The sequence below is a fragment of the Culex pipiens genome, chromosome 1 (assembly GCF_016801865.2).
Source record: "Culex pipiens pallens isolate TS chromosome 1, TS_CPP_V2, whole genome shotgun sequence".
Classification (NCBI taxonomy): domain Eukaryota; kingdom Metazoa; phylum Arthropoda; class Insecta; order Diptera; family Culicidae; genus Culex; species Culex pipiens.
This window is the reverse complement of record NC_068937.1, coordinates 4,980,310-4,999,953: the sequence shown is the minus strand read 5'-3', so window position 1 is coordinate 4,999,953 and position 19,644 is coordinate 4,980,310. Positions and strand designations below refer to the sequence as shown.

Genomic DNA, 19,644 nt, shown 5'->3' with positions numbered 1-19,644 from the left:
TTGTGTAAGGTAACGTAGGAAACGGTCCTGCTTGAACTTTCTTTTCATAGGTTTCAGCAAAATCCTAGTTTAAAGGCCATAATTTACATAAATCAAGTTAATAGGTCCAATATAGGTACTAGGTCCAAAATAGGGACATATACCCTGACTCAAATCGGGGCATGATATCAGATTTTTGTAATGTTCATTTTGATTGAAAATTTGATTTCATATCTTAAAAAAAAAATTGAGATATGTTTTTCAATTAAAATCCACGTTTTTTTCAAATTCATGATTTTCTGACAACACTTTCAAATTAGGGATTTCGGAGGGAAGAAAAACGCCACACTCATTACTTAACAGTTTTATTATGTACATAAATATTACACAAAAACACTTGATAGAATGGCTGTATTCAGGCTTGAGGGCATTTACAACTCCCCAAAATTGTAGAGGTGATAGTAGCTAAGGGTTAAAACAAAATTCTTCTAATGATAAAATGTAAAACAATCTTCAATCGAATGCAGGTTAAAATTTTACAAAAATCAAAATTCATTTAATATAATTCAAAATTAAGATGTCATGGCATGCTGCATGGATGCTAACCGTGTTGCTTGGATTGATTTAACTTGATTTATTTTCGAAAGAACGGATTTTAATCTTGCATTCGACTGAAGAAACTTCATAATTTCGTTGACATTTCTCTGCGATTTACTTTCCTCTATCTTTTTTTTAAAATTAATGGCAATCTGGAGAATGAGGAGTGTTTGTGTGTGTGGGAAATAGTTGGGATGTTTGTTTTTGTGTAATAGCACGTGTGTGGGACTCTCTAGATAAATGCTCACTTTTTTCGCTTTCTCTCGCGTGCTTCTCTTTTCTAAAACTTAGCGCTTTTTGTTTGTTTCTTTTTCTTCTAAAAAACAAAATAATAAAATTAAACAAAAAAGAATGGTATTACTTAATGACTAAAAGGAAACGGGGGAGAGGGGGTTTGAGTGTCTTTCTTTTCAAAAAGGTATTCCAAATATATAACAAAAAACAATAAAAATGCAATAACAAGGGATCGGACACTCTTTTTTGACAGTTGACGGTTTGGCAGTGCAATTTGAGGTTGCGTTTTTTTTTTGTTTTCTCTAACATGAGGATGAATGAGGGGTTAAATATTTGCTTAAATACCATTCAGGGGGTGTTGGAGGAAAAAAACGAAAGAATGTGTATAATACAATGAGAAACAATAGTCGTAAAATGACAGTTTTAAGAGCTAGACTTGAGCTTTAGGAGGAGGGGCAGAGAAGAGAAAAGAAGACAGACTCTGAATAGAACGTTTAGATTGGCTTAAAAATGTAAAATGTGATTTATCTAACTTATAATCTCTGAAATGGTTTTTGTCCCGTTTGCTTTCTTCTTCAGTTTTTCGGCTACTTCTACACGCATATTTTAAGGGTTTTACGGTTCTTTCACTACCGGTTTAACGATTTTATGGTGACAGAAGTCGCAGCAGGCTCTGGACGGTGTTTTGTGAAGCGGGCGCCTTATTTGAAGCCTACGCTCTCAGGTATGTCGTTGAGGAATTGCTGTTTTTTCGAGATTGAGAAAAGAAAGGTTTTTATCACAGAAAAATACACGAACATCCAAAATGAATCAGATGAGATCTTAACCAGACTTACTCAGAAATGATTTATGAAGAAAATGACAGAAGTTTGCATGACTGTGTAAATTTGACAGTTTTCACAATTGACAGCTGTCACGGGTGACAGCTGGTGCACGTTCGTGAGAAATGAATCAAAATTGGGTGAAATAACTTACATATTGATGAGGTGAGTGAGACTCGTGACCGTAATCGGCCCACTTGGTCAAATCAATCGATGGCAGGATTCCGCTCTTGCATGGCACTCTTGGATTACTGCAAAAAACAAAAACAAACCCATTTAAACTTTCAGTTTGCTAAACAAACCAAAACAAAACCTCACATTTCATGATCGGGCAGCACCATCGGGTAGATCTGGACGGTGTCGATCAGGTCGGTGTTGTCGCAGATGACGCGGCCCAGCTTGGCCTTGCGCACCTCCTGCAGCTGCTCGGGCGTGAAGGAGGACGGCTGGTTGGGCAGCTCGTACCAGAAGCGATCGCCGCGCCGCACGTAGCTGAACTGGGTCGCGATGATGCACGCGAAGGTCGGTCCCAGCATCGAGCCGGGCAGGGAGCGCTCGGAAACGCCACCGGACCAGAGATCCACGTCCGAGGGGTGTCTGTTAGGGGAGAGAATTTGGAGGTTAGGTTCGGGTGACAGCTGTTTGTTTACATGATGCTTACTCGAATATGCTCTCGTAGCGTCGCACGGTTTCGTTGGGCATTGATCCGAACAGGTCCTGGAAGTTATCGGCGGTTGGAAGTCCGCAGAACTTGCGGAACTCCATGTATCCGGGCACGCCGAACTCGCGACCTCGCTGCATGTTGAACGAGACCAGATCCATACCGAAGCGGGAGCCCTCCTTCTTGAACAGATGGTTCGTGACCTCCTGGGTGATCGAGTCGTCCATAGCTTGCGCGACCTGGTTCATCAGACCCATCAGGTACTCGTCGTAGACACCGGCGCGGTACAGATCGTACGGACGACGGATCAGGTCGGACAGCCGCTTGGAGGCGATGAACTTGTGGGCCTTGGACCACCGTTCCACGGCCGTCGGCAGCAGCGAGTGACCGAAGCGGAAGGCGGCAGCGGAGAAAGCATCGATGATGGCCGGGTTGACCGTCTCATCGTAGCCGTCCCAGTAGCCTTCCTTCGGCGTGAGGAGTCCGAACTTCTCCATGACTTCCTTACCGAGCAGGATCGGCAGGAACTCGTTGTAGGTGATGTGCTGGATGATGGCAATGTTGATGCGGCGAGTTTCCTGGAACAGGGTCTCGTCGTCCCAGTGCGGGTTGATGCGGCCAAGTTCCGTCGCGATACGGTTATGTTCACGGGCCAGCAGCGTGTGCATGCAGGTCAGCACCAGCTGTTCGTTCACTCGGATCTCGCCGGCTTCGAAGCAGAACATGCTCTTGTTTGGTCGCGTGCAACCCTCGTCCGGAACGTCCAGCTTCAGCGGCAGCAGATCCTTCAGTCCGTACTCGGCAAACACCGGGTTCATCCGGAGCAGACCGTTGTAGCCGGTTCGCAGCTTGCGGGTGAACTTCTCGTTGACTCCGTAGATCGTGTTGCCATCAATGACCGAGGTCAGCGTGTTGAACTGCTGGCGCGATCCCAACCTACATCCGGCACGTGGCGACGGGAATCCGCGCACAAAGTCGATACACTTGACGTTGAACAGCCGGTAGAAGTAATCGTCGTCCGGAACTCGGATCTCGTTACAGTACGGATGCTTCAGATGCGGCGGACGCTTGCAGCACTCTTCCGGATCGTTACGGTTGATCGGGTCCAGCGGGGTGGCCGTCAGCGTGAAATCGTGATCCATAAACTGTCCCCACGCGATCACAAATACAGTTCCGGCATGATCGTGGTAACCCTCGTCTGGATGGATCGTCCGCGAGACCACACGGCTCAGCGGCAGCTCGTGGCCAGTCACGGAAATTCTCGGCGCGTTGATTCCGTCCGCGTACAGCGGCCCGATCAGACGCTGGAACGGAGTCATCGCCGCGCCCCACGTCGGGTGCTTCAGATTGTTGCACAGACCGTCCACGCGACGGTACTTGCCCGGTCGGCACTCCACCCCGGACAGGAACGCCGGACACACCTCCCGGATGAGCGTCTTGGCCGTGTCGATCGAGGGCAGACCCTTCTCGATGTCCTCGTACGAGAGACCGTAGCTGGAAAGGTTAAAAAGGTAAGAATGTGACCAATTTCCTTTGAGAGTGCATTTGACGTGTCAGTTTGACAGATGTCAAACTAAACGCTCAAACGAAGCAACTAACGTTCGGGCCAGCTGGATCGAAATGTCGAGCAGCAGCTCGCCGACGGTGGCAATGTCCTCCGTCTTCCAGTCGCCCTTGGGCTGCGACACCCGGATGCGCTTCCGGGCGTCCAGGTAGGCCTGGTTGATGGCATCGTACGTGATGCACGTGTTGGCCGGTTCCGTGTGCAGCGGTGATCTGCAAGAAAAGCTCAGTTAGTCGACGATTCTTAAGATTAAAGTCAAGACAAAACTCACAGCGTTCCACGGAACAGGTTCAAGCTGTAGTCGAAGGCGGACGACTTGCCCGGACCGTTGATGTACATCGCACATCCGGTGTCATGCTGGTCGAAGGACAGAAACTGTGCGTTGACGGCTACGACCGCGGCCGTCGATATGATCGCCAGTAACCTGCAAACGGAGACGGAGAAAAAAGGTGGTTAGGACATTCCAAGAACCGCGCGATGACCTCAAAACGACATTGTAGACGACTCAAAAAAAAGTGAACGCATGTTTCCAAACGCAGCCTGGCGCAATCTGTCATAAATCATGCTCGATTGGTTCCACCACCGCCACAAGTGGTCTGGTGGTGGTTTGCCGTGGCCACAAGAGATTGTTGATCCAAGTAGGCGCATTCTTGTGACTCACAACCGCAGTAGGCTGGGTTGGGTTCGAGTTCTTGTGGAGCGTGTGCGCACACGTGCCCGCGTTGCACTTTTCCAAAGTTAGATTCGTGGAATGATACGCACGCGGCCCACCTTTTAGGTTAGGTTACATTTTAACGCCCCTTTCGATTAGGTCAACTGCGGGGCTAATGGCTTGAGCGATATCGTTTTGTTGCGGATTAAGAAGCTGAAAAGGTCACCCATGCAGAAAAAACATTTGATTAAACACACTTATAAGTTTGTTTTGGTAAGCGTGTAGCGTTTTGACAGATCGATACACTTCGATTTTGCCTTACTCAATTCTTACTCAAATTTGATCTCGGTGTCAACTGTCACTTTCAGCGCAAGGCTCACCTTGCAAATTCCTCCTTCAGACGGCATTATTAATCGAAAGTTTGCAGCGAAGAAACGTTTGATCTTGATTTGCTCGAATTTGCTTGCATTTCCCCTCTACCCCGTCACGAATCATGGGAAAGAATCACGTGGAAGTGTTGTGCCGCATTGTGTTGCTTTTTTATGAGTCAACTCGCTGGGAACTTCGACTTCAACCGGTGAAGAAGGTACTATTTTCCATATATCTTCTCCGTAATGGAGCACTTCTTCTGCTTTTTTTCTCTCTCTTTCGGATTTAGAGGAAGATAACATGCGAACTTGGCGCGTACTCTTCCGGACTATGATGATGATGGGTCTAATCAAAGAAAGTTGTGCCTTTATTGGGCGAAAACGGTGGGAAAATGACGTTTGCAGTTGAACTTTTGCGCTTTCTTCTGGTAGTTGGTTGAATGGTTCGGCCAACTGGCAACACTGCGCGTTGAACAGCAAGCCATGACAAAGTTGCGGCAAACTTGTCGCAAACTAGATCGGCTTAAGGTTAAGCAAATTATGCATAAATTTGCAACATAATCGCTTGAATTTGCAAATTTGTGACTTGCATCATTTTCGAGAATCTTTGAAAATGTCACTTTGACAGCGAATCGTGTAAATAAGCCTTTCTAGTCACAAATTTACCAATACATTCAAAGTATGTTTACATGACAGCTGGACGTTTGTTTGCATCAGGGTTCCTATCTCTTTCTATCATTTTTTTTTTGTCAGGCGACTTCTAGCTGGTTTTTTGACTAACCGCCCGAAATGTCAGCCAACATACTTCGCAGGGCTGTGACAGCTCGAGCTCGATCATTGTTTGCATCAGGACACTGTGACAAGGAGTTCATCATTTTTGGGTTAAATTATATTTTTTTTCACTGGGCCTAGGAAGCCTTATTAGTGCATCTTTAGCGCACATTTTGACAGTTAATCGCGTCATAAACTGCCGAAAATTAAATGCCACTTTATTGCCAAACGGTGCAGCGCACGTAAACAATCAACAAGCGCGTGCCGCGTCGAGGGGTCCATAATGAGCGCTCCCATTACGGTCGAAAAGGCTCCCAACGCGCTCACCTGTCAAAGAAGCTTGTCTGCCTTAACAACATGGTTTTTATTTAAGGTTAGCCTTCATTCACAGAATGCATTATGGCGACACACACGTCAAAATGTCGCTGCGGATATAAAATGTATCCCCTCGAGCGCCCGTAATGAAGAGTGTGACAACCTTTCGAATCCGAGCAACCCTAATGACAGCTGAGCAGTGCGCTGACAGCTAATACCCTCTAACGCACCCGAGAATAAATTTATGCGAAGGCGCGTACACGCCTTCTGACAGCTCCTAGCCACAGTTGACCAACGCTGGTTCAAGAGCTATTGCGTCAGGACATCGCAGTAGGTCGCCGCAATAAAATGAATAACGATTATACACGTAGCAGGCCCAATTGCTACACCGATCTAGTTACCTATGAGACGACCCGCGACGGTCGTGTTTCCTTTGGCTTATTATTAGCATTATTTGTGCAGTGCCGTGGCTAGATCCAGTTGACGGCGCGGGGACGACCCCATTTTGCAAGTGAACGTGAACGACATTCTTGCAAGCCTGGCCGTCATTGATATTCTATCCACGCGCGCGCAAGACTCCAACTCGGAATCATCAAACGTCAAACGTGGTAGGCACTGAGCCGATTGGGGTTTCGAACCTGATCGAGTTTGACTTTTACTATCTCAGGGGGTAGATTAGTTAGTTTTGCGATCGCGATTTGTGGAGCTGGAAAAGTGAAAGTGAATTTTAGTGTCTACAAATTTGTTTTTTGCCACTTGATCTTTTTAATTTTATTGCCCGCTATCAAGCGGATTTAAGGAGGGTGATCAATTTTACAATCGGGATCGTGGCTGGCATTGCGGAGGCTATCGTAAAAAGATTTCACACAAAAAAAATCGGATTCAACTCGTTAAAGTTGGCATCACTGCTATAAACTGTCACTGTCAACGCACAATTTAAGAAAAACGAGTATTCCTGCGTCAACGTGCGAATTTTTCGTTTGATAAACAAACAACTGTCAAACTTGCAGTTCAATTCGAATTCTGAACACGAATTCCATTCGAATCGTATACGAAATTCGTACACGCTTCGAATTAACTCAAAAAATATTGTTTTGGGCTACACTGAAAAAAACCAACATAGCAAGTTCACATGCTTTTTCACGTGAGCTAATCCAAAAACTAACACAATGAATTAACATGCTTTTCCTTTGACTTAGACATGACTTTCATTATAAATGCACGTGAAAACCGCGTCAGCTACACCGATCTTGATCCATTCTTTTTTCATGGGATTTTCATCCCAGATTCACGTGAATTGCACTTCGATTCACCCCAATCGACTTTTCCTTTAGGTTTCAAGTGAATTTCACGTTACTATCGAATGTTTTGATATTGAAGTTCGAAAAGAAAAAAATAGTCTCAGTCAAGATGGCCACTCACTTTAAATCTGAGTCAGAGCTCTCGCGTTTAAATAGGATTATTTGCCAGAAAAGAGGTTCTTTTTTCCCCAAATTGTGGCAGGATTATTTCTAAAACTATGGTAAGTATTTTCTAAATATTTCTTTGAACAACAATTTATGCCTAACCATTTTTTAAAACATATTTCCAGGGAATTATCGTCTGCTTCTCGCCGCCGCTGCCTCAATTTTTTTTGAAGTACATATTTGAATATATATATTTTTTTTTGTGGATGATGACTGACCCCCATCGAGGCATGTTGGATCCGGAAATGTCCAAGGAGACCCGCGAGGGTCCCGGTGTGTGGCGCAGAGCACGGTTTGCTGCTCATACGGAGAGCATTTTTTGTGTGAAGTGTGAATGAAAAAGTGACGTGTGTTCTCGAAGAAGACTAAAAGTGTAATATATATTTAAAAAATAAATGGAAAACTAATGAATGCACGAAATGCATTTTTATTTCAAAACATGAATATAAAAAAGAAAAAGAAAAGGTTACCAAAAATCTTCACTTGAAAAGCAATTGAAAAACATTTGATTTTAAAGTGAAATCCATTTAATTTTCATAAGCATTTCTTATGAAAGTCCCGTGAAACGACACATGAAGCTAACGTGATTTTCACTAGGTATGAACATGCAGCGCGATGAAAATTTTCTATGTGATTTACACATGACTTTCACATGCAAAGTGGTATGGGGCAGATTCATGTGTAAAACATGTAATATTACTATGGGCCTTTCTTTCAGTGTAGGTGGTGCGAGCTGTCAAAAAAAATTTGATTTTGAACAGGGTAACGCAGTTGGATAGAGTGGGGAGTCGATTTTTTTTAAAATATTTCTGATGTTTAGTATCGCAAAAAGTTTTTTTTTTTGATAATTTTTTTTTTTTCTAATGATTGCAAAACAATTGAACAAGTGTATAATCCATTTTAAAACACTTTTTGTATTAAAATGTTGAAACTATGGCTTGTTATTTCAATTTGTAACCATTTTTTTAGCATCGGCCCAAGCAGCTGTCAATTAAACCTTTTCATGCCAAAATTTTGAATAAAAAAAGGGATTTTAAGGACCATTTGAAAATTAAGTGCTTATTTAGAATCAGGCCTGAAAGGGTAAAATATTAAGGGAGCGTTCCTCTATTACGTAACGTAGTTGGAGAGGAGGGGGGTCGATGGCCGTGTTACGCTCCATACAAAATTTCTAAAATCAGAATGGAAATAATGTTACAAAGGGAGAGGAGGAGGTAAAAATATCATTTTTTTGCGTTACGTATTAAAAAAAACGCTCCCTTAGAATAGCATTCAAAAAAAAAAACCAGTATTTATGTGTCAACGAACAAGTTTTGTATCAAAACAAACAGCTTGAGCATTTAATCCTATCTTTTGAGTCAAAAATATGTATTTTTGTATAAGATTGCATATTTTTCATATTGTAAACAAACAGCTGTCACTTGTTTTGTTTAACTCAGAACTCTGTTTGCCGTTTGTAACAAGAGTTTAATAGTTTTGTGAGTAAAAAATAAGAACTTTTTGCAGGAGATCCGCCGTGTGTTGACAAAATGACAAGTTTAATTTCTCAGCTTTGAAATCTTAGATCAAGAAGAGTTTTAGAGGCTTTCTCTTTCCTTATTTCAGCGATTTTTGACGAGAATTCTCAAGTGTTGGTGCTTTCCCTCAATTTTTTTTCAAACTTGCTTGAAATTCACCCAGAAATGCGAAAAAAAGAAAACATTCAAAATTAATTTACAAAAATTCGGTTGTTTTTCGATCATAAATACATTATTCAAAATGAGAGTGTAGAAATTGGTAAACGTTAAACGTCAAATTATCGTTATTTTTACCCGAATTTGAGTAAATTTAATAAATTTTTATTTTTTTCAGATTACCGTGCAATAAATTTAATAACTTTTCCACAGATCCATTGTGGGCAACTCCTTTGTCGATTTTCATGTTGCAGGACAAGCTGATTTATTGCTATCAATTTTTCAATGAAACCTTCACTGATCAGAGTTGGCCGATTGTGGCCCAATTGCACGGAAAACAAATTTAGTAATATTTTGAAAATCTGGCAACACTTTGTTCAGGCTGTCAAACTTTTGCCAACAAAAGCTACCCAATTTAGAGTACAATTTTGTAATTCACATTTTGACAACAAGTTGAAATTTATTTCCCGTGCCAACAAAATTGATTTATCGCCGTCAATTTTTCAGCGCAAAAAACAACCGGAGTAGGCCGCGGTAGTGACAGTTCGCACTCACCACCCTCGGGGTGGTTACCATGTCAACCACGCGATGACAGATGGGGGGATGAAACCGTTCTACATCCTCCTCCTACACGCCGCTTCATGGACATTAAAGTCTTCATTATAGTGCGGATGGACGTTGAATGTTGCAACGAGTATGACGTTTGTGGGACAGCTGCTGCTCCTCAAGGGGGGTCGCTCTTTTGCATCATCACAGTAGGCCGTCCGTCACGGCGGAGATGAACGTGACGATGAGATTTTCGCGTACCCACGGCGATTGATGTTTTTAGCATTTACCTCTTGTTTCTTTTAACGACCGTGGTGGCCATAAATTGCGCTCGCTGGCAGCACTGCCGTTAAAGGTTTACGCGAGATCCTTGACTCTTGCAACGATGCAGGAAGTAGGCGCTGAAGCCATGTGTGCGTACGGCGGCCCGCAGGAGTTCCAGCCTACTATGCACGCACCGAGTGACCGCGGGGAACCTCTCTGTTATTCAATAAATTCCGATCGCGCAACATAACCTGTACGCGGCGGCGAGCTCCCCTCCCCGTCCGGGTACTTGCACCGCGGACAATACTCGAATCCTCCTGGAGTCTGCGCAAACTCTCTCTTTCGGAGAACTTGTTGCCGTGACTCAACATAACCGGTGAGGCCGCGCCAAGGCGTCGTCGTCTAGGTAGGCTGCGGGACCAGTTTGCGCCGCCTGCCATGATCATCGTCGCGAAAGTAAAAGTTCAACGTGTGTCGTCTTGGCGACGATTTCCGGATTTTTCCGACCTGCAATTTATGATATTTGGGAAATTCGTTGCGACAGTGGTGCCAGCGGTTTGCGAAAGAACGCAAGCTTTGTTTACATCGCGCGCGCGCGCAGTCACCGTAATGAGCAGCAATTCACTCAAGCTGTCATTATGCTCGACTCAACCGCCTACCACGCGAATTCGTCTCTCAAGTAGGCTGGTGTGGTGCAATTCTGTCAAGTCATGATGACAACAAGCGGCGCACAATAATAATGACACCTGCTGCAGGTTCTAGCCGGCACATTCCAGCGCGGATCGTGCGCGCGCGAGTGATCATCAAAGGAGGCGCTGCGATCGAAATTGCGGAGCGACGTCCGTTACGGTACCTCTGACTTAGAATGACATTTTTTTAGGTGGTAAGTACGAATCTGTCAAATTCTGTCAAACTCTGTCAAACAACTGGCCGCTCTCCCCTACGAGAACGTCACAGACCACGTGCAAGACTTCCCCAACTGATGGATTTGCCGGATCGTGTGCAAACATTATTCACGAGCGCGCGCAGGTAAAGGGAATCTAGGTCAACCGAACAGCTGCTGGGACCGCCGCGTTGTTTACTTTCACCAACGACAACGAGGTGGCCTTAATACTCGAAGCAACCTGTCAATCGAAGGCGGCTGGGTGATTACTTTTAACAACGATTGCTTTCGCGTACAGAATTGTGTTATCAGGCGGAGCAGTGTTGCCAGATGCGGTATTGTTTTCAGGTTCGTCTGCTCCACGCGTTCAACTCTCTTGATATTTCGAACGTTTTCCCAGCGAAATTTTCGCATATCGTTGGGCACAATCGCGGTCGCGTATCCGCATCGCTCAAGAAGTGCAAGGCTCGAACGAATTGCCACAAACCGCTCGCAATAAAAAGGCTTGAACGAGGAAACCGCGAGCGCAAAATTCACGGCGATGGTCACTATATCGCTGTGATCATACAATCCAGTTTTTCCCACCCCTAGATGGTCGCGCCGCGCAGACTCCGTAATCGTTTCTGGCCTTATCGGAGCCATCAGCACACACAGGACTGGCCGGAGACTCAATCAATTTTCAAGCGCAAGGTAGCGCAAACCAACACCTTGGCCGAGCACGCCAATAATGTGCAATTTGCCGTCTTCCTCGTTTCGGACCGCTTCCCTAACACGGACGTCAGAAGTGAGATACCTCCTGCTGCGAAGCAGCGCAGCTTTGACAGTGGTTCCAGCAGTTGTTCCTGATGCAGCAGTGTGGGGGTAAGTACGCAAGTCTGTCAAGCCTGTCAAATCTGTCAAAGTGCGATGCCGCTGGCAACGCTGCTGTCACATTCGGCGTTGCCAACGCATACGTCGGATTTCCTCGCCCAAACGAGGAAATCGACGATGAAATTACCCTTTTTTTGATCACGTTACCACGGTGGTCATGGAGACGCTTCTTCCTGCCGTAAACGTTTGCATAACCAAACACCTTCACTCAGGTTTGAAGGGTTGTTTATGCGTGCGTGCAGAGTACCTCCAGAGTGGGTAAGATTTGTTAGTTTTGGGTTTCTTCCCAAAAGGTTTGGCGCGCATAAAACAGAAAGGTAAGATAAACCGGCTTGAACCGCAGGAAAAAAAAGGCAGAGGTAAGGGGGGAATTTGAATTGAATAACGTATAAACACGTAAATATACGGGGTGCCCCTTCAAGCGCAAACCCCCCCATTCATGAAAGGGGCAAATCGTGAGGGAGTGTATTTTTTGTATGTATTATTATTAGTTTCCCTTCATCTTTCTGAGCAGCTCTTGCGAGACTCCTCCGTCGTCGATTTGTAAGTCGCGCGATAATTTAGTCGATATGATTAGGCTGAAATAGCAACAGGTTGCAATTATCGATGGGCCTATTCCTTTCAAATTTGAGGCATCCGAAATGAGCGTGTATGGATGCGGCTTAACTACGCACGATGATTCGGGTAATTTAGTGCGATAATGATTGGTTTCGGTTGCCGCGTCGTAGTTGGCCTTGGTTTGTTTTTGATTGTTTTTGCTTTAAATACTTACAAGAGTGATTAGCTTTACCTAACAGTGTAACTTTGACGTGCAGCGCCATAATGGCGCGCCATAATTAGTTGACAATCAAATCTGTTTGACTTTCAAAATTGATCAAACGAAAAAACCGGTTTGTTTGTTAACAAATATTTGTTCTGAAACCAATCCAAACTCTTTCATTTTCTAGCTTTTCTCCGTCCAAACGACCGCCCGGTGCTCTATGCCGCACATTTGTCAATTTGAAATCGCGTTCAAGCTTTGCATGACTTGCACGATTCAAGCCTGATTCGCCGTTGAATTTCTTCAAAAATTCTTTCAAACAAAACGAAACCAATCTAGGTTAAATCGATCGAGCGGGGAAGATGACACCGTCGTCGTCACCAAAGTCCCGTTATAAGCGACGAACCTTTCGGTGTCGCGGGAAGTGTCATTAGCATCCCGCGTTGACGCAGTGGTGCCAGTTAATCCAAAAAAAAAAGAACTCGATTAGAGCTTATGAATAATGTATTATTTTTTTTCGATACGTGATCAACCGGGCGATGACTCGCCCAAAAAACTTTGGAATGCATTAATTTTGCACTCACACCTTAAGCTAGACTAGATCGAAGTAGGCCGAAGCGGATCGGCCTGGCTTTTTATAGCACGTTCTGCGTCACACTGGTGGAGAACGTCGCCGTGGTGACGGTCTAATTGCAGGATACACGCTTCGGGGGAGATATTTATAACTTAATTAGTTTGCATAAATGTACATTGTAGTAGCGAGGCAGTGTTGCCAGCGAGTGGGAAATGCTTGCTGAATTAGTTTAGATTTTTTAACGTTTTAATTAAATTTTAAATCATTAGAATAAACACAAAATTAATTATAGCATTTTTCCTGTTACTAAAAGTGTTGCCAGCAGTAAAATTAATATCAAAATGAAATGAAATATTTCATTGTCTTCTTGTTAATGACATAAAAAAACGATTGGGTAATAAACTTATCAGAGGAATGTCAAATCAAATTCTTCCAAAGTTAAATTTTTTGGTGAGCGATGGATTAGAGCTTGATTATCTCGTTATCTATCTATATATATAAAAAATTTCGACGGTTTTGTTCGAACGCGAATCAACTCAACACGGAACGTCGGATCGAGGTGATCTTTGTTGCGTTGGGTTCGTATAAGTCCAAGGAAGGTTCTTACGCCAAAAATTTGCAACTTTGGCCACTCTGGCACCGATTCCGGAAAATCTGCAGATTGTATGGGAAAAGTTACGGAAAATCAAATTTTGATCACAGGAGGCTGAATAAGCAAAAAAGTTAAAAACGTCAACAAACGAAAAACAGGCAGAACGAAGTTTGTCGGGTAAGGCTTGTTTATTTTATAAATTTTTGATTTTAAGATAACCTCCAAGATTGGTTTTTTGATTTGTACAAAATATTTGCTTTAAAAAAAAAACATCAAAACTCCATCAAAATATCTCCTTCAAATTTATAAAATTTCCATGAACTTATTACACTTATTCTGAATTGAAAACTCAAAAAAACCTCGTTTACTGAAACTAAAGTTCAGTACACGCTAGTCCAAAATAACCCATATTAAATTTTAGATTGGATATTGTCACCACCAAACCATATCCAAAATGAAATTGTGAAGATTTTTTCATGAAATTTTTGAGCGATTTCGCTAAAATTTGGGTAACTTTGCTAAATTTCCAGAGAAATTCACTAATACCAAAACTGTATGAAAAGAAACGTACACGCGCATTAAAAATCACTCAGTTATCGTCAGAATCAAAAATACTCTGAAATGAGTAAATGGGGCATCTGTCAGATTTGAGTACAACTCTACCAGATCTGAGAGAAATTCTCTCAAATCTGATAGATGCCTCGTATTACTCATTTCTGAGAAGGTTCGATTTTGACTAAAAATGAGTAATTTGATTTGAGAGTGTAACGTAACCTTTTCCTGCACGCACATCCAAAATCGCCCATTATTCGTCGAAGATTAACTTACTCAAAAAGAAATTTCTTGACAAATATCAAATTTGGATAAGTGAATCTTACAATTTAAAGGAGGAGTTGAGTTTTGGACGATTTCTTTGCGACCAGTTTTATTTTTTACTTCCCTTTACTCACTTTACCAGGATTCAAAAATACCAAAAATCATCGCCCAAATTTAATTGTAACTATTTTTCTTAAATGATTTATTTTTCTCAGTTTTGTAAAGCAAATTTCTCAAATGATGGTATCTAAACTCATGTTTTTCCGTAACACAGGAAAAAATGCAAAAAGTTAATCTGATTGAAATTCCTCTTCCTAAAAACTGTGTCTCTCTAATATTTCATCAAACTTCGATACTTGTATTCAATTTTCGAGATATTTCACTCAAATTTAATTAATTTTTGCTCTGATTTTATTAGAATTTCACCTAACCTCGAGTAAAATTTGATCGAACACTCAAATTTACCCAAAACTGAGTTGAATAAACTGATGAAACTAATTCATACACGCTCGCTCAAATCAACTCAAATTTCGACAAAAAAAAACATTCAGATTTGAGTGGTTTTTACCCAAAGTGTGTAAAGTATCCCGATTTGATATTTTTTTTATTTTGAAGTTGCTTTGTTTTTGAAGAATCATGAATAAAATTGGATTATTTTGAAAAAGCGTGTAAATCAGTTTTCTCAACATGGCAAAAGAATTCATTCTTTGCCAATAAAATGCAGCCTAATTTGGATGTAAGCCTGCTAATATTATTTTTTTTTTGCAACAGACAGAAAAATGTCAAAATTGACTAGCACTCATATTTGAGAAGAATTTACCCTCATTTGAGTCAAATTTAATTAAATACAATATTGTCAAGATTTAAAAGCTGTCGAATTTTTTTTATTTATTTTTTAGAGATTTCATTTCTGAGTTGGTTAAGTTTTGACGAAAACTGAGTGAATTGAATTTCACAGTTTTCCAGATATTTCACTTCACTTAAATTTAATTATTTTTTGCTCTGATTTTCTAAGAATTTTACCGAACCTTGAATAAAATTCTATCGAACACCCAAATTTACCCAAAACTGAGTTGAATAAATTGATGAAAGTGATGTTAAGTATCCAGATTTGAACTAACTTGAACTTATTTTTGAGTTGCTTTGTTTTGAAGAGTAATGAGTGTTTTTGGATAAAGGAAAACTTAAATTTTTGACCAACTTTGAATTAATTTTATTTGTTTGCGTTTAAATCAGTTTTCTCAACATGGCAAAAGAACTCATTCTTTGTCAATAAAATATGTAAATAAATACCTTCACCGATTTGAACCAAACTTGGAGGGAACGTTCATCTACCGATAGTTAACAGAAATCCCAAGTTTGGTGCTGATTGGACCATCCCTCTATTTTTGGCACCGCACTCTTTTTTGACGATTTTCTGAAAAACTTTTTTTTCTTTTAATCATAACTTTGCAATTATTTGAGCAAAAGACTTTCTACAGGTTGCATTTTATTTAAAAAATGTCCAAGGAATTTAACCCTTAAATGCCCACTAATACTATATTTTCACGTTTTAAGTATTAAAAATCAGATTTGATCAATTCCTTATGTTTTTATTTGTTTTATTTTATCACCATCGTGTTCTCCAGACAATTTTACATAATAATCAATGTAGACCTCAAACTAAAATGAACTATTGGCGAGATACAGCGATTTCACTGAAAAATGTTTGATTTTTCGCTGCACTCTGTCCTATGAATTCAATTCAAAATAAGTTTCTCACATATAAAAACCGAACTATGCGGGATTCATCCCTTTTTATTGAAAAGAACACCATTTACTTCCAAGTGCTGCGCAAAATTATTTTAGTTTGAGGTCTACATTGATTATTATGTAAAATTGTCTGGGGAACACTATGGTGATAAAATAAATCAAATAAAAATATAAGGAATAGGTCAAAACTGTATTTGAATACTCAAAACGTTAAAATATAATGTGGGCATTTAAGGGTTAACATTTTATTTTCATCGAATTCCTTGGATAATTTTCTATAAAAAAAAGTTATGAATAAAAGAAAAAAAAAGGTTTTTAGAAAATCGTCAAAAAGGCGCTGCCAAAATTTAGAGGAATGGTCACATCAGAACCAAACTTGGGATTTCTGTTAACTATCGATAGATGAACGTTCCCTCCAAGTTTGGTCCAAATCTGTGAAGGTCGAGTCCAAAAGTGTACTCAGTTGAGATGGAATGACCCATATAACTTAACTTTGAAGTTACCCTGCAAATATTTTTTTAACGAACAGAAAAAATAACAAAAAATTAGCATTAGCACGATTTGAGTAAAATTGAATGTACCCCAATTTCGTCACGAAATATTAAAAATTGTCACTGGTTTTTTTTTAAAGATTTTTTATTTGGGTCTATTGGTTTGAAAAATGGATTATTTTTCTCAGCTGAAATTTACTCAAAAAAATCATTGATATTTGGATTGAATATATTAAACTGTTATGCTTCAAAATCTGTTCGTTTTTTTTTTCAAATAGTTTAGTGGCAAACAACCCATAAATTTGATCTCATTAAGAATAATTTACTTCCATTTTCCAGATTTTTTGTTTTGTTTTTCATGATACTTTCTTAAAAGTGCACTTTTCTGTAGATAAAAAATGCCTGATGTAATACAATTTGTAACCATTAATCCTCACAGTCTGGCAGCACTGCCTTCGATCACAGACCATTCCTTGGACGATCGCGATCGCGATCATTCCCATCCGCTCATAAATCACACGTTTGCTCGATCGTTCAAGTTGCAACTTTTTCAGTGACACATCACAACAAAAACCAGACCAAACAAAAACCGCTAACAAAAATAAACCGCTCCGATGAATTATTGATCGTTTGGGCCAGCCTTGTCGCGCACAAAATCCGGAAGTCGGCAGAGTCTGATATTTCTGTTTTCCTCCTTCCTCGCGGCACTCTCACTCTCGGACTCGTTTGAAACAAGTCACGCAATCGGGGTTAAGTTGCGCGCACGATCGTGCGTTTTTGCGATATTCGATTTTCTTGGAAGCTTAAAACAGCTTCAAGTCACTGCTCTGGAAAGGTCTCTCACCTGAGCACTGGTGAGCCCATGTTGAAGACTCCTCCTGCGAGTCCGCTCCGAAGCTGAAGTTGAATTCGGTCGTTCCAGCAGCAGAACAAACACGGCACACTTTCTAAACTGATTAGCAACTCCTCCCTTCTTGTCTTCACACTTCACACAGCACTTTGAATCTTTTTTTTTTAGATATTCAGCATCTTCTCCGATCACTGCTGGATGGAAAGAAATCCTGTAAGATTAAATCACCAAACTTTATTCGTTTTTTCTTAATCTCAAAAAGATCGCTTCACGATCTTCCAGAAATCACCAAGACCACACTTTATTTTCTTCACTGCAAAAAAAATCCACCAAGATATCCCCGTTCAAAAAGCTCCACCGTTCAAAGTGTCACCGAGGGGTCGCCCAATGGGTCCGCTCCCTTCACCTTCACCAACCACCTTAAACCAGAGAACGAGGGAGCTTCCGAGCAGACAAAAACCCAACCGACCCGTACGAAGTTCAACTGCCAACTGATCGCTGCACGGCCAAACCCGGGGACAACATTATTTGGAGGGACCTTTCGAGTTGAGCTGCAGCGGAGGTCTCAGCTAAAGTCACTCTGCGTGAGTGTGAGTGCGACGACGTGGTGAGTGGCGAGAGTGATTTGAAACGAACACGTGCGCGCGAGCGCGCAATCGTAGTAGGCGCGACTGATTCCTCGATTACGGACGTCAGAATCGAGGTAGCTGCTGCGAAGCAGCGCACATTTGACGGTGGTTCCAGCAGTTCCGGAAGCGAGGGTAAGTACGAAGCAGTCTGTCAAATTCTGTCATTTCTGTCAATCTGAAACGTCTGACAATGCAAGAAGTGTACCTTCTTCTCGTCATCTGTCAAACGTTCAATTTTATCCAAAATGGATTGTTTCGCACCGTCGTGAGTTACGCTCACAGCTCGTCACTCACGAGCGTTCAGCTAAACTGAGCGCCTACTTCGATTGGCGCGCGCACATGCTAAAATATTGTTGTTGTTGCCAAGGCATGCTGTGCGCCGATCGTCTGGTGAATGGAACTACTGGTTTTGTGTGCAGTACAGCCGACCAGAGACCCCCAGACTACTAGACCAGATCTAGACGCGACGAGCGAGCGCGCGCTCGCAGGATTTCATGTTTCAAGGCTGGCTTGGATTGGCTGGCGATTCTGGTGTCGGTGGAACTGGTGCACTTGCTTTTTGGATGGAAGGAGCAAGCGTTTCTTGGTTTAAAGGATATCTTGTTTTTTAATATAATTGTTTTGCTTACAATTTGAGCAGTTCTCTTGTTTTTTAGATTTTTTTCGGATAGTAGAATGCTCCATTACTTAAGTTCATAGAATCCATTTTTTCATATATTCTTTAAGATGCTTAAGACACTTGAGCAATTCTCTGAGATTTTGGACATTCGATTCAAAAAAAATTGGTGATTTTTAATTACACTTTTTGTCACTAAAACTTGTTTTGCAAAAAAAACACTATTTAATTTTTTTTTTAATTTTTTATATGTTCCTTAACATCAAAGCCAACTTTTAAGAAATTTGCAGACTTTGAGATTTGAAATCTTTGACCGAGTTATGAATTTTTAAATCAATGCTGATTTAAAAAAAATCGAAATATTGGTCGCCAAAATTTTTCAACTTCATATTTCTATGTAAAATCGAAATTTCAAAAGTAATTTGATAAAATTTTATATAATAAATTTCTGAACAGTTGGTATTTGATGACCTCTAAAACATATAAAAAAGTGTTTTTTTTTTTTACAAATCAAGTAGTTCATTAAAAAATCACCAAATTGATTTTTACCATGTATCATTTTTTTCAGTGTAGTCCTTATCCATACCTACAACTTTGCCGAAGACATCAAATCGATCAAAAAATTCCTTCAAAAGATACAGATTTTTGAATTTTCACATTTCAATTTTGTATGGACAGGTGCCAAATTTTGTATGGAAAATTATATGAATAAACTACTGATGCAAAATGGCTTTTTTGGGAAAACCGATGGCCGAAAATCGAGTTTTTTCTCTAGTACAAACTAAAAACTAAAAACTAAAAACTAAAAACTAAAAACTAAAAACTAAAAACTAAAAACTAAAAACTAAAAACTAAAAACTAAAAACTAAAAACTAAAAACTAAAAACTAAAAACTAAAAA

General features: G+C 41.1%; 1 protein-coding gene across 4 annotated transcripts; it reads right to left on the bottom strand.

Annotated features, from left to right (window-relative positions):
• Positions 1-330: 330 nt before the first annotated feature.
• On the bottom strand, positions 331-17,991 carry LOC120424019 (peroxidase). Of its 4 annotated transcripts, none has more exons than XM_039588034.2 (8): positions 17,969-17,991; positions 17,494-17,710; positions 4,128-4,280; positions 3,892-4,068; positions 2,293-3,786; positions 1,950-2,228; positions 1,786-1,882; positions 331-1,553 (listed from the first exon to the last, which is right to left on the bottom strand). In XM_039588034.2, exons 2-8 carry the CDS (start codon positions 17,511-17,513, stop codon positions 1,512-1,514), a joined length of 2,262 nt encoding a protein of 753 aa, XP_039443968.1. In that variant the 5' UTR covers positions 17,514-17,710; positions 17,969-17,991; the 3' UTR covers positions 331-1,511. The 4 variants fall into 4 exon arrangements, with proteins under 4 accessions (XP_039443968.1, XP_052562013.1, XP_052562012.1 ...); XM_052706053.1 differs by having other exon boundaries at positions 17,494-17,690; positions 17,969-17,986; XM_052706052.1 differs by lacking the exon at positions 17,969-17,991 and adding an exon at positions 17,858-17,875 and having other exon boundaries at positions 17,494-17,690.
• Between the last annotated feature and the right edge of the window lie 1,653 nt (positions 17,992-19,644).

What these genes read in the sequence shown, in the direction of transcription:
- LOC120424019 (XM_039588034.2), bottom strand. Translation starts at nt 17,513, where the DNA reads ATGGGCTCACCAGTGCTCAG. An exon ending in ATGGGCTCACCAGTGCTCAG is followed by an intron (nt 4,281 to 17,493) that starts GTGAGAGACCTT and finishes CTCCGTTTGCAG; the next exon opens with GTTACTGGCGATCATATCGA. An exon ending in TCGATCCAGCTGGCCCGAAC is followed by an intron (nt 3,787 to 3,891) that starts GTTAGTTGCTTC and finishes TAACCTTTCCAG; the next exon opens with CTACGGTCTCTCGTACGAGG.